This window comes from Thermoascus crustaceus, assembly GCF_041956765.1.
Source record: "Thermoascus crustaceus strain CBS 181.67 unplaced genomic scaffold VTN00scaffold_6, whole genome shotgun sequence".
Classification (NCBI taxonomy): Eukaryota; Fungi; Ascomycota; class Eurotiomycetes; order Eurotiales; family Thermoascaceae; genus Thermoascus; species Thermoascus crustaceus.
This window is the reverse complement of record NW_027192532.1, coordinates 816,758-840,346: the sequence shown is the minus strand read 5'-3', so window position 1 is coordinate 840,346 and position 23,589 is coordinate 816,758. Positions and strand designations below refer to the sequence as shown.

Genomic DNA, 23,589 nt, shown 5'->3' with positions numbered 1-23,589 from the left:
CAAGTTTAACATCCATATGGAGCCTTCCGGCTATGATAGACCCACACAAGACCATTAAATGTATTGCCGTTTCGAGTAATACATATATATATATATATACATACACATGGGTCCTCTGAAGCCGATCCGATCAGACGTTAAACGAGGCTCTCTGCGTGTCCGGGGTCTCCCCGGTATCCAGCGCATGGCCATCCACGTTCCGGCCGAGATCAAAGATCCGTCCGAGGAAATCTAAGTCGCTGTCTATCATGAACTCGCCGAGTTCCATTCCGACGGGCGACTGGTTGCTGAAGTTCATTCGGTTCTGCAGGTGAGGGGTGTTTTGGGACGCGGGTGTTGAGGCTAGCCCGGGCGCATATCCGTGAAAGTTGCCGAGGCCGTTGTTGAGAGCTGCATGGCTAGATGCTGTTCCGGTACGCATCGTCAGGGACAGATTCTTTATTTCCTTTAAGAGGGGAGAGACCACTTACTCAAATGATTGAGTGCCAAAGAAAGTTGGACGAGATATTCGATACACCGCTCGATCACGCGGTTTCCGGAGTCAAGGTGTCGCAAGGCTTCAGCTGCCAAGTCCAAATAAGGACGAGAGCGCTCGACCACGCTCCATTGAGAAGGGTCGTGGAGACTCTCCTTTGAAGAGACAAGGAGCGCTCCGAATATAACAAGGCCTGCGTTGAAGGCTGTTTTTCCGTGTTAGCGACTGGGGAAGAAAGAACATGCAAGACACGGATATGATACGTACTGTAGTAGAGAGAATAATTCCAGGCCCCTAGAATTTCCCGGCGCCATCCAGTGGACGATGCGATAGTATGAACCGTCGATATAATCATGACAGCCGATTCCACGCAGTTTTGCACGCTGCTAATTCCCACTTGTTGAAGTATCTTCTTTTCTTGGTTGGCGCTGTCGTTTGCGCCGTAAGCATCCAGAAACTTCTCGAGGAACTTGCGGTGGAGCAAGATGCGAAGGTTATGGTAGCGCAAGGATAGTACAATGTTGAACCTTTGAAGAATCACATCATCCGGGGATATTTTCTCTATGTCTTCGGGCAGGAGCGGCTTGTGGAAAACCTGGAGTCCCAGCGACGGCAGGAGCTGTACCTGCCATTCCTCCAGCTGGCGTTCACCCTCGAGCACTTGAGATACCACATGGACGGTCGTTGGGGTATGCTCAAACCCCAGATTCTGCCCATAACAGGTGTCGATGACGTTATACATTACGACGTATAACTTTCTATGGAATATCATCAGTAGGGCGCCGATAAACTGAAGCTCCTCGACCTTACATAGCAGCTGTAAAGAAGAAGCCATCTAGCTGTGGACCAGGCTCAAGTTGTGTTGTGTGACCCAGCATTTGCATGTCTTTAAGGGGCATGTCTAGTTTCACATAAGATTCCGGGATGGTGCACGGACGGCCAAATGTCATGCTCAGCGTCCTAGGGTGGAGTGTTAACAACTCAAAGTAAAAGCAATAGGTAACCCAAGCATACCGATCGAGGATGATACAACCAAACCAAGTCCGCTTCCGTATCTCGCGTTCCAGCGGAGCGAATCCCTGATTCGCATCAGGAGAGTGGAGGCCTAGCTGAAAGGCCGCGGTAATAGCAAGACCATGTGCGTTCCACGCTTGGACTGACTTCTGAGTACCCTGAAGGTACTGTCCTAATATGAGCAAATATTGCACTAGAGACCGTTTTGTTCAGTTAAAAGCCCCACACATAATCGACACGTCGCTACTGGGAAACTCCCACTTACCCATTTCGAGGCTTGTATTTCTCATGGATTCCCTGCCACAGAGCCCATTGGCTCTCTGGTAGTAGATATCAGACTCCTCGATTCTCTTCTCAGCAGGTATGTCATTGTCGATGGAAAGACTCGTCGCTATCGCCAAAATTATATTCAGCAGACCGAGCCACGTTCTGCGGACCTTGGTGAAATTGTCCCTCTTCATCTGAAAGTATGTCTCACAGAAAGACTGTTCGTGAATAAATGGGAGCAGCTGTCCTGTCTTGAGGAAGTACTGCCTGATGAGACTCCAGGTGCGAGGTTCTGGAGGCAAGGCGTAGATATTCACGCCGTCAGAAACGTTGCCGCTTCGTCTCCGGCTGTACGTATCCGGGGCTGGCTGAGAACGCGAAACGCTCATCATTCCACCGCCTAGGCGTTCGTAAGGAGATACTGATGGGACACAGGGGTTGCGTGAATTTCCTCGAGCTATGGCTCGTGAAATGTGACGCATGAAGGCAATGTTCGAAGAAGGACCTTAGAACTATGTCAACAACTTCCAGGCTGATATAAAGCCAAGCAGAACAAGACATATGTCATACCGAAGAACCCGCAGTCCTCTTCATCCGTGAATTTGATTGCACCCATACCGTCAATCGAATTCTCCGAGGTATCGACTTCTCCCATTTCCGCTCTATTGGGGTTGACACCATTGGAAGGGACATGCGCAACGGAATTCCCATCCCTGGCTGCTGGAGTCCCGTCCCCCGGCGGGAAGCTGGCCTCATTCTGCGGAGCAAACTGCTTGTCCTGCTGGCCGGCATTGCGTGCCTCCCGCAAGGGCCGGAGGAACTCCTCGATATTCTCGATACGGTGCTCGAGCTGGGCGACATAACTAGTACGCAGGGTTAGACTTGACCGGGACTATAGAGGGAAAAGATAAGTTGTACTCTTTGCCGACAGTCAGGTTGGACGAGGCCCCAACCTGCTGGTAGACACAATCACAACCCAGTTCCTTGCACAAGGAACACTTTGGCCGGCTTCCATCACACTAGAGGGTCAAGCGTCAGAACTTCTCTAAGGTTGGACCTCGTCCAACGTCCGGGGGACATACACGTGACTTGCGGTTCCGGCACGTGCTACATGCCAGGGCGACCCTGCGCCTCTTGCTGGGGGGCGCTGGGGCGTCGGCCAGCGGCCGTGCCCCGGGCGAGGAGGGCCTGCCGGGGCTGGCGCTGGCGCTATTCTCCCTTGCGTTGAAGGACGGCGACATGGCCGCGCGCTTCGACAGAAGGGCTGTGGAAGGATCCGGGGAAGTCTGCGGGGAATGCGGTTGGGACGGATTCCGGGGGTGGACGGGGAAGAGTCGGGAAGGTCACGCTTTATATGCTGGCCGACTCGGCCGCAAGAAGGGCCTCTCCGCAGCAGAACCCCGCATTAAGCGCGCCCCGCACGGTGCCGGCAACGCAGCGCGGGTGAGCGAAAAGGGACATTCGTCGTTCCTGGAGGCCGCCATGCGCTGATACGCTGGTGGCCCTCCCGATTTATCCGAGCACGAGGTGTCTGCGCCTGTGGCTGATCGTGTCTGCCGCGTGTCCGTTGTCCTGCAGCTTCGAAGCCACGCACCTCGTCCTCTCATCTTGCCGTCGGGCCGTCGGGCCGATGGCCTGCAGCTTCATACTGTCAAGGGCTTGCTTTCGCGGAAGTTCGAATGATTCCTTAGAGCACCGAACAGGTGGTTTCTATACTCGAAAAAAAGGTGAGGAGAATGATTCAATTGCTCCTGTGATACTAGAAGATCTCTAACTTACAAAGAAGGGGATGAAAGGGTCTTATACCCTAAGATATTGAATGCAAAAGGTACTAATGACCGATCCGGAAGGTGCTTCCTCGTTGAGTCCGATTAACACCTTCCCTAACAATACGACATACGTCGACCATCCTCTGACCTCGCCGGGGCCCGCAGCTCACGCGATCACCACGTCTACAGCAGTGCCATGCTTCTCATGCACAAGACAAATAATGTAATATTTCATTCTCTCTCACGTTAAGCGCTCGTCCGAGGAATAATCGTAGCCCGCCTGGCCGTTCCACATAGACCGCCTTATATCCCCAAAAAAAGAACCAAACCTAAACCATATATGGATTCTGTACAGAACAAAACTTTTAGACCCCCCAAACCCTTACAGCTTGGCTACGCCCTTCCACCGTCCAATGAAGTCCAGGATGTTTTGGTGCACCTCCTTGGGGTGTGTGAAGCTGAGGAAGTGCACGCCTCCCTTCAACGGGACAAGTTTCGCCTCCGGAGCGTTCGTAAACAGCTTGATCTCTTCCTGCGCATTCGCAACGCTGAAGACTACGTCATCGGTGCCCTGTGAGAGTGGTCAGTGCTCTGATTCTTCGCCGACAACTAGACGATCTATCATACCTGCAGCCAGAGGACCGGGCACTTCACGTAGGGCAGCCGCGCATGTAATCCGTCACGGGTGCTGAGGTTCAGGGCAGCCATGCAGATCCTCCTCTTACCGTCATCACCCTGGTAAGTGTTCTTGATGGTGTTCGCCCAGGTGTCTCTCAGGGAGCGGGGGCATGTCTTTCCGTATCCAATTTCCATCAGGAAGTCATAATAACCGTCACCCGGCTCGAACTCTGGCATGGGAACGTGGTTTCCGGCCAGCGTGACCAGGCCCGAAGTGGCCCCCGGACCGTCCCAGCAGCCAAGTTCACGGGTCCTGGGAGATTCGTAATCCATGGACGTGCCGACAAGCACAATGCCTTGTATCTACTCGAATCGGTTAGTGACTGGGACCATGAGAGGAAGATATCGAATTCCCGACTTTCTGGGGCGCAAGGAGAGCCATCCGAGCGGATATCCAGCCGCCCTGGGACGTTCCCAGCGCAAATGCCTTTTCAATACCGAGAGCCTCCAGGAGCTGAAGGCTCATGATAGCCGAATCCCAGTACGTAAACGTCTCGCTCTGGGTTCGAGTTGCGCCATGGCCAAGAGGCTCGATCGCGAGCAGGTTCAGCTTGTCTGTAAGTCCCCGGTTTTCAAACTCTGGCAGATAGTAGTCCACCGTTGTAGTGAATGGGATTATGAGAACGAGCGTAGGCTTTGAGGGGTTTGGAGAGGGCGATGAGAGCCGGTAGCCCACACTGATGCCTCCCAAATGAGGCACTCTAAGCGTCTGTCTGGCTGGAACCATCTTGGAGAACTGCACTGCAAGTTGTACACACTTTGAGATACCGCGTTGACCGGTGAGAAGGAAGTAGTATGGAGAAGCCTGAACACGTCGATCTAACTTCAGCAAATATATGTCCCTCTCTGGCGCAGAACGGCACATGGATTATCCTCGGCTTTGGTTGTTCTGGTTCACAGTTGTCATAGATCCCTAAATCCCCGAAGCTCCCCTAACTCCCCGGAATCGCCGTATAACTTATCAACAGCTCGCATGATAAATACTCATCGCAGCCAGGATCTCGAAGTGTGCTCAAGCAACAGGACAAGTTTCCTACATTCAAGGAATTTTTTTAGTGTTGTTGTCCACTCTTCAGTGAGATCCTATTCTTCACGACACAGATATGGTGAGTAGCCGAAGCTCTCGAGAGCATCTTCCAGATTACTGACTCGACAAAAGGCTTCCCGTGACATCCATGTTGGTATTGTCGGCGCCGGGATCGGTGGTCTCGCCGCAGCCATCGCATTCCGGCGAGCTGGCGTGCGAGTGACGGTGCTGGAAGCTGCTGAGCAGCTTGGTGAGGTTTGTATACCCTCTGGGTTCGAACTCTAAAAGAGGAGACCATTAACGGGACTGTAACGATACAGATCGGTGCCGGAATCCAGATGACTCCTAACGTTTCCGTTCTCCTTCAACGATGGAACGTCGCCGATGTGATTGGAGAGAACCTCGTGCAGTTTGAGGAGCTGAACATGCGCCGCAAGGACGGCACCCGGGTTGGCCACACCAAGATCGCAACTCTGGAGCGCTCTTTGGGGCGGCCATGGTGGGTTGTCCACCGTGCCCACCTCCACGACGGTCTTGCCACTGTTGCGAAGAAGCTGGGTGCCGAGATCTACATTGATTCCCGTGTTGCGAAGGTCGAGTACCAGAGCGGAGACAAGGTGACCGTGGAAACCGTGAAGGGCAAGAGATACACCTTCGACCTCTGTGTCGGCGCGGATGGAATCAACAGTATTGTGCGGAGGACCTTGTTCCCCCATGTCCGTCCTGAGCCGCCCACCACCAACTGCGCATACCGCGCCATTGTGCCTTATGAGCAGATCCGCAAGGACCCGGTTGCCAAGGAGATCATTGAGAAGTTAACCATGGAGGTCTGGATGGCCCCTAACGCATACATCATCACGTACCCGATAAGCGCGGGCAAGGACTTCAACCTCGTTCTGTCGCACCACCGCCCAGAGAAGCTGCGCGCCACGGAGACACAAGTGCCCATTGAGGAGCTGCGGAATGAGTACAAGGACTTCGACCCTCGTATCAAGCGAATTGTCGACATGATTCCTCACACTGTGAGTCTTTCCCCTGGAATGCATTGGATGAGAAGAGACCGTTGTGCTGACCACTTAACCTGTTTCTAGTCCCGCTGGCCCCTGATGGTGACCGGCCCTATGGAGTCCTGGTCCTCGCCTCAGAAGAACGTCGTCCTCATCGGTGATGCTGCCCACTCCATGGTGAACCACATGGCTCAGGGAGCTGCCACCTCCATGGAAGACGGAGCCTTCCTTGCCAAGTGCATTGGTGCCGTTGCCCAAGGAAAGCTCAGCTTGCGTGAGGCGATCAACCTCTACGAAAAGGAGCGTATGCCCAAGGCCTACGCGAAGCAGCAGGTGTCGTTCCTCAACGGTGCCATCTGGCATCTGCCCGACGGCCCGCAGCAACGAGCGCGTGATGCCGCCATGGCGCCGGAGCTTGAGGGCAAGTACTACGTGAGAAGCAGCAACCTGTACGGTGACCCACAGACCGTGTTGGAGGTCTACGGGTACGACGTCGAGGCTCACGCGGATGACGCTATCGCGAAGTACCTGAATGGCGGTAGGGAGCCGGCTCACCCTGAGACTGGGGTGACTCCTGAACTGCAACAGAAATACATGGACTGGTTCCTGGTGGACGAGGCGAAGCGAGGCGAGCGTATCCAGAAACTGTGAAATGCGTGTTATGTATAGTACATTGTTTGATGAAATGACCTGTGTATAGAACTCTTCTCGATTGAATGTTAGTTTGAATTTAATGGATCAAAGCAAGCGACGTTGGATATAAGCTCTGCAGCCTCCTGCCAAGAACCACGGGTTTGTGGCACCATATTCAGGACCAGCCCATGCCTAGACACAAGAACCTCGTGCCAAGGCAAACAAATGCTTCTGCCTGGCCCACATGTTCTCCTAACCTATGGAATAGCAGAATATGGTTCTTGTACAGAGTCAATGCGTGAACTAGGTCAACTCTGATACAATATAGTGAAACAAGATGAAAGGATTTGCAGGAGAGGTAGCGTAAGGGATTATTAATAGGAATATCAGGTAAGGCTACGGTGCTGTGCGAAGTATACATACATTCTCTTCGGTATATCTCTCGTATTTCCACCTAAGGGCGTTGGATTCGGATCATCATTCCCATTGTATGTACAGTACTCGATTTCCACAAACATGACAAATCTGGATGATAGCTAGTGCTCGAGATAAAGTACTGCGTCACAGTTTAGGTCCGTCTAGCAGCTGGTAAAATCAATTCAACAGTTTCTCGTGATGGTCTCCAAGCTGGAGAGGGAAAGACTACTAAACCTTCACGGTGTACTAAAACCAGTATCAAATAGACGAGTCATTACAAAATATAGACAGTTCGAGTGGTTTCTGAAGACAGTTTCTGCCCCATTGTATCTTTCATCCACGTGGACATTAAGGATGCTCTTCATCCAACAAATACATCTACGATTCTTTCTACCGAGTACGGTACACCGAAGGGAAGGGGTGTGTTGCGCAGCTGGCCGTTGTGAGGCGCTCCGTAACATAAGCATCTATCGGATTTTATATATAGCATGATATTGTCTTATCGGACACAACACAGCATTCCATTCTTCTTGAAAGCCCAGCTTGTGGTAGGATCGAGCTCGATCAGAGCGCGACTTTTGTTTATGCTGGCTTTCAGAGACGTTGTATGCACTGTACAAACAAAGCACAAGGACCGAGCTCTCCATTGTTGACCTGTAGAAAATTTATGGGCTTTAGAGTTGAGCAGATGGAGATGGAGACAACAAATGTTATCCAGCAGAGACTAATAATGACAAACATGTCTGTTGTACTGGACACGAGAGGCCTGTTAAAACGTGGGAGTTGAAACTATACATCTAAGTACATGTACATACAACACCAGGTTATATTGTAGTTACACCATGATCCAAGCATCCTCTTATAAAATTTCTCATTATTTGTTTCGGAGGTATATTCAATACAATGTGCATTTGGACAAACCTCAAATGTAAAAAGTATATATTAGCATGCAAATCAGTATGTGAGACCTGCAAAAGGCATCATTCTCTAATTACAGCTTTTGTTTCTGTTTAACAAGCGCTACCCACCATCAACATGGTGGGTGAGCATGATAATAGATACAGGATAAGCAAAGCAACCACATCGTTGACCATCCTCATTCCCATTTTGCTTCCAACTATGTACACTGTAGGGTTGGTAGTAACAAGTGAAAAGCCAAAGAGATCACGGACCAAATGACCATCTCAGGCTTCCATGTGAACTTCAAAAGTATTAAACGCTCATAGAGAAACAAATATGACAAGAATATATGAAAATTTAATTACAATGGTGAGGGTAATGATGGTGCAGGTTATTAATAAGCGATAATAAGTCAACATGTGTTCATAACTTCAAAACCATTCGCTATCCTCTTCAAGGTCACGGACTTCGCATTATAGGGGATGGGTCGGTGCTTGCAGCTGGGACGTTACCGAATGCGGTCGGCACATCGACCTCCCCTCCCCGGGAAGGATAACACTTTCAGATCTGACCGAGGACAAATCCAAAATCCCAGAACTTCCCTCGGTCTGACCTGGCAGGGTGCCACGACTTGGCCACGCTTCTTCCAATATCCCAGTCAAGGATCGAGTGAGAGAGCCTGCTCAATATCCAGCACTCTGGGTTTGAGTCCAGCATGCTCGGCCTCCTATAGGAAAACGAGTCCTGGTAGCACAAGACAAAACTCAGAGGTTCTTCTTCGCTGTCTCTTCGTTCACGTAACTGCGGTCGTCAGTTCCCTCGACAGTCTTCAGAATAGCCTCCATTTCCTTGGTCTGCTTCTTCCACTCCTGTTCAGCCATCTTTGTCTCGCGCCGGAAGAGTTCGTCGTTTGGCTTTCTGTAGCTGCCGCCCAAGCGGTCCCAAAGCGTGGTGAACTGTCCATAGTTGTAGTTGAAGTAGAGATGGTGCATAGTGTGGCAAGCGGCGCCGTTAATAACAGGGCTGTTGGCAACATATTCACCGTCGTGAATCAAGACCGTCCAGAAGTTGATAAACCCGAAAAGGATCACATAGGCAAACTTCTGAAGAGGGAACACGAAAGGAAACACGTGGTATGGGACACTCTGGGCCCAGCCATCAACGGGGTGGAAGGCATGGGAGGCGAAGGGGCTCGGCATAATCCACTTGTGGTGAGGCTTGTGAAGGGTCTTGTAGACGAGTGGATGATGCAAACCCCTGTGGATCCAGTAGATGAAGAAATCCGTAAACGCGATGAACAGCGGGAACTGCAAGATGCTGTAATATGGGAATGGCTCATCGGAGACCGAATCGTAAAGCTTGGCATATCCTCGCACTTCAGCCACGAAGAAAGGAACAGTCAGGATGGACATCACGGGCATTGACCTCATGGTCTGTGCAATCTCGAGACGAATCTGGTTCTTGAGATATTTGGGGTGTTTGATGGTTGTCTTGTCCCATACGAACATGTACGACAGACTTGCGCAGATGAAGTAGATAAATAGACCAAAGATCCTTTCGACAGGAGCGATAAACGTCAGCAATTGACTGTTCGACGGCGGAACAGGGTGGGGTGAGCTGCGAACCAGGTGATCAAAAAGAAGCTGACCGACTGTCGGTAGATATTGTCTCTTGGCCAAGCGCTCAAATAGGCATACTTGGACGGCTCGAGGCGGAAAAACTTGGTCGCAGGCTCATAGACATAAGAGTCTGGCTGGCCGAAGAATGACAAGGTGCCATTGAAAACACTGTCACTGGGGAATGTGATTGAGGAAGAGAGCGAGGCTGGAACGAGCGTCGCGTACAGGCGATCGCCCAAGAAGGTGTCCCAAACCTCGAGGACGATATCCATGGTTGCTCGAACGGGCGATGCGCGGATGCGACTGGTGAAGGTTCGTCAATTGAGGTCTAACTTTGGTAAGGAGTCGTATCTAGGGCGTAGGTTGCGGGTGACGAGACATGAATGAGAGGAGTGTGGTTGTGGTGGATGGACGGGGTTTGAGAAAACGGGGGAGAAGGAGAGTTATCAGATCGTGGCTTGCGCGGTCTTAACCGTCTTCAGCGAGCGTGTGGTTCAGAGTATCACACCAGGCGGGAGAAAACGAGCCGTGACCTGATTTGTAAGGAGATGAACCGTTGAGAGTTGCTATGCAATTTGTGCTCCTCTCTGCTGTTTGGCCAACGGCCCCTGGGTGGAGAAGCGCTCAAGCCTTAAGGGGCCGGCTCGGCCGCTGGATGTTCCGGCCGACGGGCGTCTGGAAAACACGGAAGTCCAAACATGCCTGCGCGCGCGTTTCGCATTCGCCAGCGCCTTCGCGAACTAAACGCGGGCGCGGGTTGCAACTTCAAATTCTGCAAGATGTCTACTCTCATGGCTATCGCCCTATTGCTCGGGCGTAAGGGCATACTACATATCCAGCTCCATTGGTATGGCTATAAGTACTTCATCACCGAAGGAGCTATAACTATAACACCTCTCAAGATTCGGCACAACTCTATAGTTCAAAATGGCGGGGGCCTAGGAATCATTTCCACCGTTAAATGAACTGTGGCTTCGAGATAACTGCCTTCCAGATTTATACAGTATACATTGATGATGAACCTGGAGTCTGCATCAGGTTTTAGCGTCAGCCGGATGTTGGCTGCGATTCCGTCAGACCGGATCATCTCCACCTGGAAGCAGTGCTGTAGCTATTATTACTACTGCTGCGTGTGGAAGGTGAAAGGAGAAGCTAAAAATGGCAATTTAGGCAGTTTAGGTACGATGGTCGCTGCTCAGACAGCAAAAGGGTTGACTTCTGAGGGCAACGGATAAGCTACCGAGGGAGCAGCCGTGGTAACACCACATATCGTCGTCACACGCTGCCGGCAAGTCGGTTTAATCATGCGTCGTAGAACCGCCATCCCCGAATCCTGCAAAGTACAGACGTATTTCCTCTGGTTCTACGGGTTGGATCAAGTGGACTCGGTTTGAGGTCAATAATATTCATACTCCCGCTGAAGATCACCGAGTCTCGCCCGTTCATGCGGAATGACAAGCACCTGCAGCATGCCATCTTGCTGGTCCGCTCGCCTCAGGTCCCTTACACAGGCATGATAAGACAGTCAGTGCTGAGCTAAAATCACACAGCACTCAGTAAGTTGGCCTCACGACGCATTTTTCTTGCAAGTTATGAAAAGCGCTTCGTCGAGTTCTGTGTTGAAGGGGCCTGAGTGTGACAAGAACAGAGCTGTGCGATTGACATTATTATTAGACGTCTGCTAGCGAGAAAACTGGAGAGATGAAAATACCACCAAAGAAAACAGACCTGCAACGGTCCTCCTGGGCCGTCAGCTTCTGGTGTTTCGAGGATACTCCCATTGTATATCATGGAAGGCTTTCCAGCTGCACATTCCTGGTAGGGAGAGGCGTTTGATGGAGGGTATCAGCATCCCTCTTCCAGTCTGCAAGACATCGAGTTGTCTATAGCCTGGCGAGAATAATAGATGATATACTACGGACGCACAAAGAAAAGCAGTGGGACGCTGGCCCGTGCGCCCATGCGCAGTGGCATCTGCGCTATCCCCAGACCGGGCTGGCTCGCCGCTGCCGGGTTCCCGATCAGCGAGACCCGAGCAGGGCCCAGCGAGCCTTTCCGTACAGTGACCTCCAGCTACCTGCAGCGCGCAGGGCCGCCTGCGGCCGTTTGGGTATCTTCCTGTATCGATACGCTTGGCGGCGCCGGGCGGCTACGGGGACCACCAGCCTCCTGCAGCCGCGCCTTCGTCGCTGTTCTAGCTCGGCGCTCCCCGTGGAACCCCTTCTCAAACTTCTCTGCCCCCGTCCGCTCCACCGTCTGCCAATTCTGCCACCGCCAACCACCTCTTTCCTCCCTCCTCACCTCTCGTGCTGTCTCTCTCCAGCACTCCCCCCGTTCCATCTCGATCCTCCTCCTCCTCCCACTCCTTTCGTCTGTCTTTCCCCCCTGCTGACGGCCCCGTCGACGTGGCCCCTCCCCCGTGCACCCCTCTTCAACCTGGACGGGTGTCTTGCGCTTGAACGGTCGCCTACCGCCTCGCTTCTCGCGCCAAAACACCAGCTGCTTCCTCTGCGCGGGCTCCCGTAAGTGCTGGTCCCCAACCTGCTCTACCTCCAGCCCTGTCCCGTCCTTGCCGACCTTGTCTGATCTTGCCGCTTTACCCTGCGCGTTGGTCTGCGATGGTACTGACGTCCTTTGAAGTCGCTTTTTTTTCACCACCCGGTCTGCCTGTCGCGAGCAGACGGGGATCTTAACCAGCCCGCCGTCCCCAAATTCTCCGGAACCTGTCTTACGCGACGAGAACAGCGACACTCACAATGTACAACGCGCATCGTGGGATGGTTCCTGCTGCTCCTGGTTCCCGTCTGAACGAGTTGCTGGACCAGGTGCGGCAGGAGTTCGAAAACCAATCCAGAAGTAATGGCGAGTTCGAGCACCAATGTACGCCTTCCAATCTCTGTCCCCCCTTTCCACCGATGGCGGACTCTTGAGTGCATCACGCGCGACGCTCCTCACTTTGCCTCAATTGAATCCCCTGAGACTTCGATCTGCAATTCCGTGACGGACTTGTTTTCGAATCCGCGGACAGCGTGACTGACGAATGCCGCAGTGACTGGGCAGCTTCAGGAGATGGAGATGATTAGACAGAAAGTCTATCAGCTTGAACAGACTCAGCTCAAGATGAAGCAAGAGTACGTACCAACCCCAAAGAACGAGAAAGAATGCCCAGCTCCTAACCCCGCTCTTTACTAGCTACGAGGCTGAGATCCGGCTCTTGCGGCACGAGCTTGAATCCCGCGGCGTTCAGACTGTCCCATCTCACGTTAGCGGCCCTCCGCCGCACGCTGGCCCTTCTCAGGCACCCCCGCCTGCACTTGGCCACGGCCCAAGCAACCTATTTGGTGGGATCATGGCCAACCAAGGAGGTAGTGGTCCCGGTCTTGCCCCTCCCCCTCTCCAGGATCAGCAGCCTCCCCAGCATACCCTTCAGCAGCCTGCTCCCGGGGCGCAACAAGGACCGCCCCAGCCACCGCAGAGCTCCTTTGGGGGATACCAGCCTGGTGCTGCTGTGAACGGTATGTGTAACTGGATGTTGTGCTGATTCTCTTGTCTAACACGTGCTTCGTCGTCCATACAGGTTATGGAGCTCCACCACCCACCGCCTCTCCTGGCCCAGGAAAGGGTAGAGCCCGGGCTCCTCCGGGCCCTGCAACTCCTCAACAGACCCATCAACTTACCTATCCGGATCCCAGGGCGTCTCCTCAGATTGCTCGCCCAACGCCTCCTAGCCAGGCACTCGTCCGTGAGCGCCCTGGTAACATGCTAGCAAACTGGAACCCCGAAGACTTGCCGGCGTCGCACAAGCGAGAGGGTCAAGATTGGTATGCTGTATTCAACCCAGATGTGCAAAGGGTGCTAGACGTGGAGCTGGTGCACCATCTCGTCCACGACAGTGTCGTGTGCTGTGTCAGATTCAGCCGAGACGGAAAGTATGTCGCAACGGGTTGCAACCGTTCGGCTCAGATCTTCGATGTGGCCACGGGCCAGAATGTAGCCACTCTCCAGGATGAGAACGCGGACAAGGATGGAGATCTTTACATCCGTAGCGTTTGCTTCAGTCCCGACGGAAAATATCTCGCAACTGGTGCCGAAGACAAGCAGATTAGGGTGAGATAACACCCTGTTTTGAATATATTCAGCTCTGCATGCTAACTGTATCATGTATTACAGGTCTGGGATATCGCTACTCGGTCTATTAAGCATATCTTCACTGGACACGAGCAAGATATCTATTCGCTTGATTTTGCAGGAAATGGACGCTATATTGCATCCGGAAGTGGTGACAAGACTGTGCGCCTCTGGGACGTCCTGGATGGCAAGCTCGTGTATACGCTCAGCATTGAAGACGGAGTTACTACAGTGGCCATGTCTCCTGATGGTCACTATGTTGCCGCTGGCTCTCTTGACAAGAGCGTCCGTGTCTGGGATACCACAACTGGTTACCTAGTGGAGCGTCTGGAGAGCCCCGATGGTCACAAAGACAGCGTGTATTCAGTTGCCTTTGCGCCGAACGGTCGTGACCTTGTCAGCGGCAGTCTTGACAAGACTATCAAGCTATGGGAGCTCACGGCGCCTAGGGGCCTGCTGCCAGGAAGCGGCGTTAAGGGCGGCAAGTGTGTGCGGACCTTTGAAGGCCACAAGGTTAGTTCACATTCACCTTTTCGCCAACCGGATTTGTGGAGTTTTCTGTATGCTAACTATCTTAATCTAGGACTTCGTTCTCAGTGTCTGCTTGACTCCTGATGGACATTGGGTCATGAGTGGATCCAAGGACAGGGGCGTTCAGTTCTGGGATCCGACCACTGGAAACGCACAGATGATGCTTCAGGGTCACAAGAACTCAGGTGAGTGTTCCACACCGTCTGGATCAGTTGAAATTCCACCCTAACATTTCAATCAGTTATTTCCGTCGCACCCAGCCCCACAAACAATTTGTTCGCCACTGGAAGCGGCGATATGCGTGCGAGAATCTGGAGGTTTGTATTCCCCTGGATCTCCCATTCAGATAACCCTAGTTCGCAGTTTGAGTTTCGATGTTCAATGTTCAAGTACTAACTCACATTTTCAGATATTCCACATACACCGGACGGTGATGTATTCAATATTCAGAGGCTTTGGCGCAAATGTGGTTTCTCTGTTTTTTTACTGACCATGGCTCGCTTGTTTTTTTGGCTTGGGTTTATTCGTTCTCAATGTCGAGGGCCTGTTGTCCGGTCTCACAACCGTTCCAAGCAGTGAGATGTCTCCCGAGCAACTCTAAAAAAGAAGGGTTTGGACGAGTTATGCATTGAGTCTTGATCTCAAGTATCCATCTCGCCCTCCTTGGCTTTACTGTTTTCTGTATTGCTCTGCTTATTAGTTTCTCCGAAGTTGTATTCATTTATCAACGGCTTCTATCTTATCTGATGAAGGGAGAAGGGAATAAGATATGTTTCAACATGTGTTGAGAATTCCAACGGTTGCTACTAGGTACCTGCTCCCTTGAAACCTTTCAAAGCTTAGGGTTGCGCGTTAGCAAGACTGTCCATGTGAATGGTGACGTCACCATAGAGATGGGAAGAAAGAGAAAGATATCGTGTAGTGAAGTTCCTACTACTGGATATTGCCCATGCCATTATTATGATGTTCCGAATTTTCACTATCCATACGTTGAACTGGAGTAGTTAAGGCCACGTGTAGGAAGTAAAATCGGGCCTTCATTTTGCAAGGCACGGGTAATTAGCACTGGACTATGTCAGATGCTGGGTAGGTAGGTATCAGATTAAACCAGTTTGGCATCTGTTATCGACACGGTCCAAACTCGCCCTTTGGGTACTCTATACTCTATCAGTTCAGTTTTTAAGGATCCCACCGTAGAGAATACGACTACAGTTATGTACCTGAAGGTATGCTATGTTTCTTTTGGGTAGATGATTGCAAAATTTGATCAAGATTGTCTCACTCTTAGTAGTGCGCACGGTGTACTAAGCTAATGATATACGCAGGTCGCGATAGCTGCGTCCCAGGCCAGGGTTGCTTCTAGGATATGATATTGTAAAAGCAGAAAATGCCTTTTTTTGCAGTAGAAGTAGACATGGCGCCCAACATCATTGCCCAATATACGACCAAGAAAAAAAGCCCCCCTCTTCATGCTTGGGAAGTAAGTTTTCACTGTCTATTCTTGGAGCCACTTTGCTTGGTCAAGAAGTTGCTAGAACACGTCTGATGTCCCACTAGCCTATTGATAATGTGTATCTATTCAACGTTACAGTCGCGCAGTTTTAGCAAGACGATATCCGCTCCTTGAAAACAGCAACGCAGAAAGACAAAATTTTAGATCTTGGCCAATAAAATGAATGAGTTTGCAGCAGCTCCTACTGGTAACTACTACCAATTAGAATTAAGAGCTAACTAGTTGTAAGGCATCTGAGGGTGAGCCGCCCGGACACCAAACCCAAGTCGTTACTCCGATCACGTGAGTTAGACCGCTCATCCAAACGAGAAGGCAGTCGACAAGGTGACCGTACACTAGGTTTCCATATCTTTCGGCACCCCCTCCTCCCTTGTTCAAGCCACTTAGCTTGCCGCTTTTGCTATATTGCAATCTGGGCTGGCTTTGTCTAGGGTCTGTGGCCTATCATGATACCTGGGTACCCTCCAATAGCTTCAAAATCACATGAGTATAAAATAGCAATCCGCCAAGACAGTAGTAGGCAGCAGGGGAGGGGGTGACGAAAGACATGGCAACCTACTGTAGGTTATGTGATCGAGCTTAAGTTGATGCCAACGCTTTCCCGTCTCCGAGATTGTTGTCATGATCGTCGCTGTCAAATTAACCAGACGTTAACTACGGGAAGCGGCGTCGAATCTAGCTGTATACAGCACACGCTTCTTGAGGGCTGCTGGAGAGGTACCCTGGTCAAGACCGGGTCGGGTATGTCAGACAATGTCAGGGCGGCGTCCTAGGATGATGCTAGGAAGCGAGGTTTGATCGGTCACCACAGGTATGACTGCCATTATGGGACGTATGATGTGCCGCGGAGTACATACTGAGTACATTGAAACGACAAGGCTGCCAGTGACATGTGCTCTGAGAGATTGTTGTCTTCTAACAGGCTGTTCCGCAGGAGAAAACCCGGCCAGGCCCTGCACCTGACAGCAGCTCGTACTTCCCCGGTTTCCAGGGGAATGGGAAATCGGCACACGACGCATATGTCTTGCGGGGCCTTTGCATCGCGAATCGATCTTTTCTACTGAGTAGATCCTCTCGAATTTTCCTCAGGGAGCGGGGAGATCAGACCCAACGATCTCGCTGCATCAAGCTGTCAAGTCTCACCGACTTGCGCGACTGACAATTATTCACTTTATTTAGGCTGGCGGTGGTGGATATCGGCGGAGATCGCGGAGTCACACAGAATTTATTTGTTTATATTAATAGTAGTCCCGATTGGTCCTCCATCCAACCCTGAACCCGAACTGATCAAGGAGGTGTACTTGGGACGTGCCTACGACACGCTTGTCCTTTTCTGACCGTTCTTCTTCAGGCCTTTTCCACATACTGATTTTCCGTCATTGTGGCATCTCGACACAGCGATGCAGGTCAGGGAACCCATGTTCCAGCAGACTGACTGGATCTGTGGAGCTTCACCTGAAGCTGACGCGGGCATAGCACAATGACGTTACCGAGTACGGAGTACAACTGACAAGACATTTCAACTGGGACAGCACGCCTGGGATGGTCGCAGGAAGCGGGACGCAGCCGCTAGGGCGGGTAAGATATGAGAGATCTCCACGGCTGGGTATCATCATCTAGACTCGCCGACGCCTTGGGTCGTCTGGATCTCCTGGAGAGCAAAGACCTGCTGCCCTAATCAGAGGCAGAAAGACTGGTGGGAGCGCCGTGGGGTCGACGGCAGGGGCGTTGCTTTAGTTGCCGTAGCTTGTAAGCCGGTGCCTTTTTGTTGGACTGTTCAACTGCGACGAAGTACAGGGACTCGCGAGAATCGTTCTGCTGTGGCAAAGAGGGTCAGTCTCTCTCCTGAGCCCCGAAGATCACGAGGGGCACCGAGCAACGTGGCCGGCGCTGTCCTCCACTCGGTTGCTGCCATCCTTGCGTAGCTTGGATTTTTTGGTGCCACTGGCGGTTAACTGGTATTTTCTCATGGGCTGACGATTTAGCACGCCTGTTTCAGGCCTCACAGGCGTGGGTGAAAGCTCGAGTCGTGATGGGATTTCCTCAGGCTGCAGCCCGAACGGACGGTCCGGTCCTGATTATGACGATGATGTTCGTAAATTGTATCGCCAGCGCGGTTGCCGGTGATCGATCTGCAAGATCCAAGATTGCTTTTTCAGCCTCGGGGACGGTCTTGTGAGGCGTAGGGCACTCTGATGATAGGAAAAGAGAGAGACAAAACGAAAGCTCGACAGCGTTGGAGTCAATCAGGGAGGGTTTGCTTGTGGAGGTGAGCTTAGCCTGCGTGGGCTATCACCGTCATGGATCAGGATGGAGATGAGGCAGCCTTGAGCTTGCAAGCAATACGGGAAAGCCACAAAGCTGTCCGAGATGGAGACTGTCGCGAATGCCCTGGATCGCTGCAGGAACGTACTGCGTACGGAGGCTTGGCTAGAAGACTGTATTATCATCCAATACTGACTACAATAGTGCGCCGGTTCCTTTTCTTCTTTTCTTCTTCTCTTCTTATTGTTCGGGCCGTATCAGCCCCGTCCACCATTTGATATGGACATAGGGTAAAAATATCAGCTACAAATAAATGAAGAGCCGAGACCGTCCAGCTCTGCACGCTACTTCTTCTGGAGAACAACCATCACCGCACACCGCAGCGCAGGGCCAATGAAGCATGAGGATCGTCTTTCCGCCGTTGCCGGGCAGTTGAGTCAGGACAGCGGTGGACGCGGTAGTTAAGGAGCATCTCCAACACCCACACTTATTTGCCAAGACGCCCGTCGCTGGGGATCGATCATGGCCCCAAAGATCTGCCCTGCTCGCGTCAAGACGCGGCTGGTGTTTTATATCCGGTGCCTGTTCAGCGCCGGTCACACACAAGAGGACAGGCAGCATCGATGTTCGCAGCTAGCTGAGTGGCACAGCCCCCGGTCAGAAACCCCCACCGTCCTGGATCTCGAAATCGCATGGGATGATGCGTCTCACGGAACGTCGCTGGCCTTCCGCGATTGGTGCTGTTGCGATGCGGCGCTCGTCACGTCTTGGGCGGCCGATCAAGCACTTGGGCATCTCTCCATCTCGCAACTTATCCATCGTCCACAGAGACCTCCCTAGAGGCTGATCCTTGCCCTCGCCCGCCCTGTCCCCATCGACTCCAGTCCGGGGGGGCACGCGCCATGTATATCTAGTTCTAGATCCTCGTCCTCAATGCCATTATCATGACTGCTGCTAAAAGAATGCCCCGCATGTGACTTTATCTTCTGTTCTCTGTTTCCTTCTAGTTCAAAGTCCCTAAAAATATATACTTCCCTCTTGATCTTTCTTGCTGTCCCCTCAGACCAACCCGGTCTTTCCGCCGCATCGACCCGTTTAAGGTGTGCCTTGATCTCTGTTCAGTCCGTGAGAGCTATTTCCTCTGCACATCGAGATGGAAACAGCAGTGCCGGTTTCCTATGGTTTCCCTGGCCCTGAAATCGGTGCTGTTGCGCCCCGCCGTATGATCAATTCACAAGTCGAACACAACGTCCCTTTCTATCCCAATCCCTCCGTTGCATATGCCTCCCATTTGCAGTCTTCCTCCTACGGTTTCGGTCATATCCAGAGTAACCATACCGTTCCCTACCATCCATTTTTTGGAACCGCGCCACAGATCCAACCCCAGCCTCTGCGGCTTTCATCCGAACCGCCGCCCCTGCAACCACTGCCCAATATTCGGCATGCAAAGAATGCCCTCTCCAGAGTATTCAGAGATCCCCTGGTGAGAGTCGATGATCGTCCCGGGGTACAGTCGAACGCGACTCAGAGCTCCAGCGCCAATGCCAATGGCGGGAAAACAGGCGTGGAGATGGACTTTTCTACAGAGGTAGATATATTGATGAAGGCCATCCAGTCCAAGTCCGGCCCGCAGACGTATGAGTCGCTCCAACTGCCATCGCTGCAACAGTTTACTCATGGAAGTAACAATGGTTGTCTACCCACATACTCCAGCTCTTCATCGCGAAGGCTTCTAACGGTTAGAGACCGAATAGAAACGGCTGGCCAGAAGTCGAAACGGAAGTATGAGTGCAGCCTGCCCCATTGCAGAAAGAGCTTTTCCCAGAAAACCCACCTTGATATACACATGCGGGCTCATACCGGCGACAAGCCATTCGTGAGTGAGCACTTGGTTCTTTTTTTTCTTTTTTCTTTTCTTTCTTCTTTTTTTTAATACAATGCGAACTTGCACTTACCTGTCCTATATTGATTTGAACAGGTCTGTAGGGAACCTTCATGCGGTCAGCGCTTTTCACAATTAGGGAATCTGAAGGTAGGATTCCGGATTAGTGCCAGGGCTAGCTAATATGTACTTATCTAACATCATTGCCTTCTTCCCAGACCCACGAACGGCGTCACACCGGTGAAAAGCCTTATTCCTGCGATATCTGCCACAAGAGATTTGCCCAACGTGGTAATGTGCGGGCCCATAAAATCACCCACGAGCAGGCCAAACCTTTCACCTGTCGTTTGGACGACTGTGGGAAACAATTTACCCAACTTGGCAACCTCAAGGTCTGGCTTCGACTACCTCCGGTTGATATAAGAGAATTATCTTTTTTTCTGATCAATAACAACAGTCGCACCAGAATAAGTTTCATGCAATGACACTGCGGAGTCTGACCGTTAAATTCTCTGCCATGCGCGAAGGGGAGCCGATGACTCCGCAAGATCGAGATCTTTGGGAGTACTTTGCCACGCTCTACAAAAACAGTAACAAGGGCATCAAAGGAAGGGGAAAGGATCGCAGGATCTCTTCTACTACCGCAAGGTCGAACTCCCACCACCCCGATGGGGGAAACAGTGCCCAGGCATCTGGGAGCGGCGATGATCTCAAGAGGCGTTGTAGCAGTTTCGAAGAGTCTTCTTCCTACAATGATGGGTCTAGTAGTGATGAAGAAGCCCATGAACATTATTTCAGAAATAGACGAGACTAGGGGGGTACGTCTGGTTGCTTATATTATTTAAATACATCCAGCAGCAAGTGTTTATCTTCTGGAAATATTACACATATAGTCATTCACTGTGCTTTTCAGGTATTACTTTCGTCTCTCGATGCCGGATGTAGAGGTTTTGCTACCCTTTCCCCTCTCCCGCTTATTCTTCAGCGGTTGTCATTTTCTCCTGTTATATTACAGGTCGGTGTAGGAAATGGGCTGGTTCACACAAAAAGCATCAATTCACCCTCAATCTTATTGATTTGTGACCCTGAATTTCAATTAACACATGGCGTTTCAGCAGCATCCCATTCTGCTGCCAACATGGTGCGGATCTTGCCCTCTCAACAGGGCTTTTTGAGAACTTACTTACCGAGCTGTCTATTGATCATTTCTTATGACAGAGCCACGCATCAAGATAATGAGTTTTCATGACTGTCTGCCCACAATTACTTCTTGTCTTCCGGACAGACAGTTTTTCACAAGTAACATAAGGTATATCATTACTTTCCATTATAACTCCCCAAAACAATGAGGAATTTGCAAGTCGAGCAAACTTCATCATGTCTTTAGTGCTTAGAGATGCGATGAATGCTGAGAAAGATTACTGGTGCTCTCAAGATATAGGTGGCATTCATAGGAAGTCTGGAAATTATCATACAAGTCGACACTTCGGCAAAGTGCTCGAGTTCAAAGCACAGGTCAGTATAATTGAATGGAGGTTCTGCTCGGATATAGTAACAGGGAAGGAGCACGTTCTATGGCTGCTGTATCGAATTACAGTCACTGCTTTCCTCACTAGCGTTCTCCTGTGCATTCGTTGGCATGGTCAAAGAAAATCTCAGTTGAAACGCTCGGGAGGCAGATTTCATATAAGCCCAAGCTAGACAGGCACCGGTCTGTGGATTCTCTGATCCCTGATGGCTTCCAGGGATCCTTACAGCCTGGATTCTTTGTCAGACCGAGAAGTGCTTGACGCTATCGGTATCAGCTGCTTGAAGTGAGTTGCTCTTAACCAAGATTCGCGGCTAGCTTTGGCAGATAGATTTTTGTATTTTCATACACAAGGAACGTCACCCACGTGCTTGGAAGTACCCTGAGTAGATTTGGTCCGAGACCCTTGTAGAAGCCACTGAGACCTTCTTTGCGCCAGATCTGTCGAATAGCATCTGTGGCTCCTCGATAAAGAACGGCAGCATCGTAAGTCTGTAATCGAGCCCTTAGAAGTTGGTACGGGTAGGTGATACAACCGGCAAATATCTTCGACAGACTGGATATAACGAGGAAGTCGATATTGCTCAATGTTCTGCTCATCTTCTCTGCATCGGCAGCTGTCGAAGAGACGGTCGAGAAAGTCTTTTTGGAACGGTACAACTTTAATTGCTCATAAGCCATAAACTGGAGCGCTCCATGGCTGACCCCAAACAGCGCGGGCAAGAGGCCGCGGTAAAAGCCAGCGACGCCTTCAGACCGAAAGATCTGTAGAGCTCCAGACGTGAAAGAAGCGTATGCTCCGGGCGTCCGCGATCCGGTAGACAACATACGCGTCTTTATTACCCATATAGGGTTTGTGAAAACAGCCGTAAGCATACCTGTAGTTATGTAAATGAGAAATTGCTCCAAAACCCCTGAATCTGACACTCATCTGGCATACCAGCCGTTCCTGACGCAATGAAATAGTCTGAAGAAGTAAGATTATCTCTTCCGGGGTTGCCGAATTTATGCATTATATCCTTGATATTGCTGTAGCACAGAAAATACAGCCCCCAACTAGTCGAATTCCCCAGAATGTTGGGGGTCAATCCCCGGTAGAATGCAGTGATACCGCCTTCATTTTGGTATATCTCTCGGACCACTCGGACGGAACCGCCAATTCGTGAAGATAGTCGATCCACTGGAGCAAAAAAGAAATAAGGCACATTAACCGATTTGTTTCTGTGATAGGATTCCTCTGTAGAGAATGTATATCTATCTCCTACCTTGAAGTCGAGTCTTGATCAGGTCCAATGGATGGAGGCAAACAGTAGAGACAACCCCTGCCGTAAACCCCGCTATGCTCTCAACCCAGGATGACGCAAAAGCATTTTTGTCAGTCATGGACCTCGACACTCCCACAATGGCTGAGGACAAGGGTCGTGAAATTTCGAATTTGGTGAAATAAAAAGAAAAATTGAACGCTTGTAAAAAGTTAAGGCATGGGTCGTTGAGATTTTCAGCGGTTTGAGACGGAAAAACGTCCGAGGTCAACCGTTGGTTTAACCTTATTGGTAATTGGCTAAGCTAGGCGGGCATCCATACATCACGTCGTTGTTTTATAGTATTACTCTGTATTCCATTGGATCCCTCGCAGGTATCAAAGTCAGATGGTTATTTGTTTGTAATGGACTTCTAGAACCATATACAGCTTAACCATAACTAATCAGAAAAACTCCCTGCGCTCATTGCTGCCAGAGTGAATCGGACTCCTATGATCCCACTTGTGCTTGTGACCTAATATTGCATACATCTCGACGAATTGTCCTGGAAAGGATGATCAGACGTGAATTAAGGTCCTAAGTTAACTTGTAATTCATGTCATAGAGCTAGACTTAATGTACATGCATTCGTTATGCCTCCGAATACAAAAATACGTAAAACACATGCCAACATT

At 51.0% G+C, this 23,589-nt stretch overlaps 7 protein-coding genes across 7 annotated transcripts; 3 read left to right on the top strand and 4 right to left on the bottom strand.

Annotated features, from left to right (window-relative positions):
- Positions 1-130: 130 nt before the first annotated feature.
- VTN00DRAFT_8635 (uncharacterized protein) lies at positions 131-2,997 on the bottom strand (the record flags this gene model as incomplete). Its single annotated transcript, XM_069435506.1, has 9 exons — positions 131-405; positions 471-680; positions 743-1,233; positions 1,286-1,435; positions 1,490-1,682; positions 1,755-2,261; positions 2,327-2,619; positions 2,675-2,775; positions 2,839-2,997. 9 exons carry the CDS (start codon positions 2,995-2,997, stop codon positions 131-133), a joined length of 2,379 nt encoding a protein of 792 aa, XP_069285445.1.
- A 910-nt stretch (positions 2,998-3,907) lies between these two features.
- VTN00DRAFT_8634 (uncharacterized protein) lies at positions 3,908-4,930 on the bottom strand (the record flags this gene model as incomplete). The annotated part of the gene is made up of 3 exons (XM_069435505.1): positions 3,908-4,096; positions 4,153-4,506; positions 4,562-4,930. The coding sequence occupies 3 exons, from the start codon at positions 4,928-4,930 to the stop codon at positions 3,908-3,910; spliced, it is 912 nt and encodes a 303-aa protein (XP_069285444.1).
- Positions 4,931-5,306: 376 nt separating this feature from the next.
- VTN00DRAFT_8633 (uncharacterized protein) lies at positions 5,307-6,888 on the top strand (the record flags this gene model as incomplete). The annotated part of the gene is made up of 4 exons (XM_069435504.1): positions 5,307-5,309; positions 5,363-5,485; positions 5,551-6,252; positions 6,322-6,888. 4 exons carry the CDS (start codon positions 5,307-5,309, stop codon positions 6,886-6,888), a joined length of 1,395 nt encoding a protein of 464 aa, XP_069285443.1.
- A 2,063-nt stretch (positions 6,889-8,951) lies between these two features.
- VTN00DRAFT_8632 (uncharacterized protein) lies at positions 8,952-10,078 on the bottom strand (the record flags this gene model as incomplete). The annotated part of the gene is made up of 2 exons (XM_069435503.1): positions 8,952-9,741; positions 9,813-10,078. The coding sequence occupies 2 exons, from the start codon at positions 10,076-10,078 to the stop codon at positions 8,952-8,954; spliced, it is 1,056 nt and encodes a 351-aa protein (XP_069285442.1).
- Positions 10,079-12,562: 2,484 nt separating this feature from the next.
- Positions 12,563-14,899, top strand: VTN00DRAFT_8631 (uncharacterized protein; the record flags this gene model as incomplete). Its single annotated transcript, XM_069435502.1, has 8 exons — positions 12,563-12,686; positions 12,856-12,937; positions 12,999-13,321; positions 13,384-13,913; positions 13,977-14,447; positions 14,518-14,650; positions 14,707-14,782; positions 14,875-14,899. The coding sequence occupies 8 exons, from the start codon at positions 12,563-12,565 to the stop codon at positions 14,897-14,899; spliced, it is 1,764 nt and encodes a 587-aa protein (XP_069285441.1).
- A 4,497-nt stretch (positions 14,900-19,396) lies between these two features.
- Positions 19,397-20,939, top strand: VTN00DRAFT_8630 (uncharacterized protein; the record flags this gene model as incomplete). Its single annotated transcript, XM_069435501.1, has 5 exons — positions 19,397-19,934; positions 19,998-20,119; positions 20,222-20,275; positions 20,344-20,517; positions 20,583-20,939. 5 exons carry the CDS (start codon positions 19,397-19,399, stop codon positions 20,937-20,939), a joined length of 1,245 nt encoding a protein of 414 aa, XP_069285440.1.
- Positions 20,940-21,950: 1,011 nt separating this feature from the next.
- On the bottom strand, positions 21,951-23,036 carry VTN00DRAFT_8629 (uncharacterized protein; the record flags this gene model as incomplete). The annotated part of the gene is made up of 3 exons (XM_069435499.1): positions 21,951-22,531; positions 22,594-22,833; positions 22,919-23,036. 3 exons carry the CDS (start codon positions 23,034-23,036, stop codon positions 21,951-21,953), a joined length of 939 nt encoding a protein of 312 aa, XP_069285439.1.
- Positions 23,037-23,589: the final 553 nt, after the last annotated feature.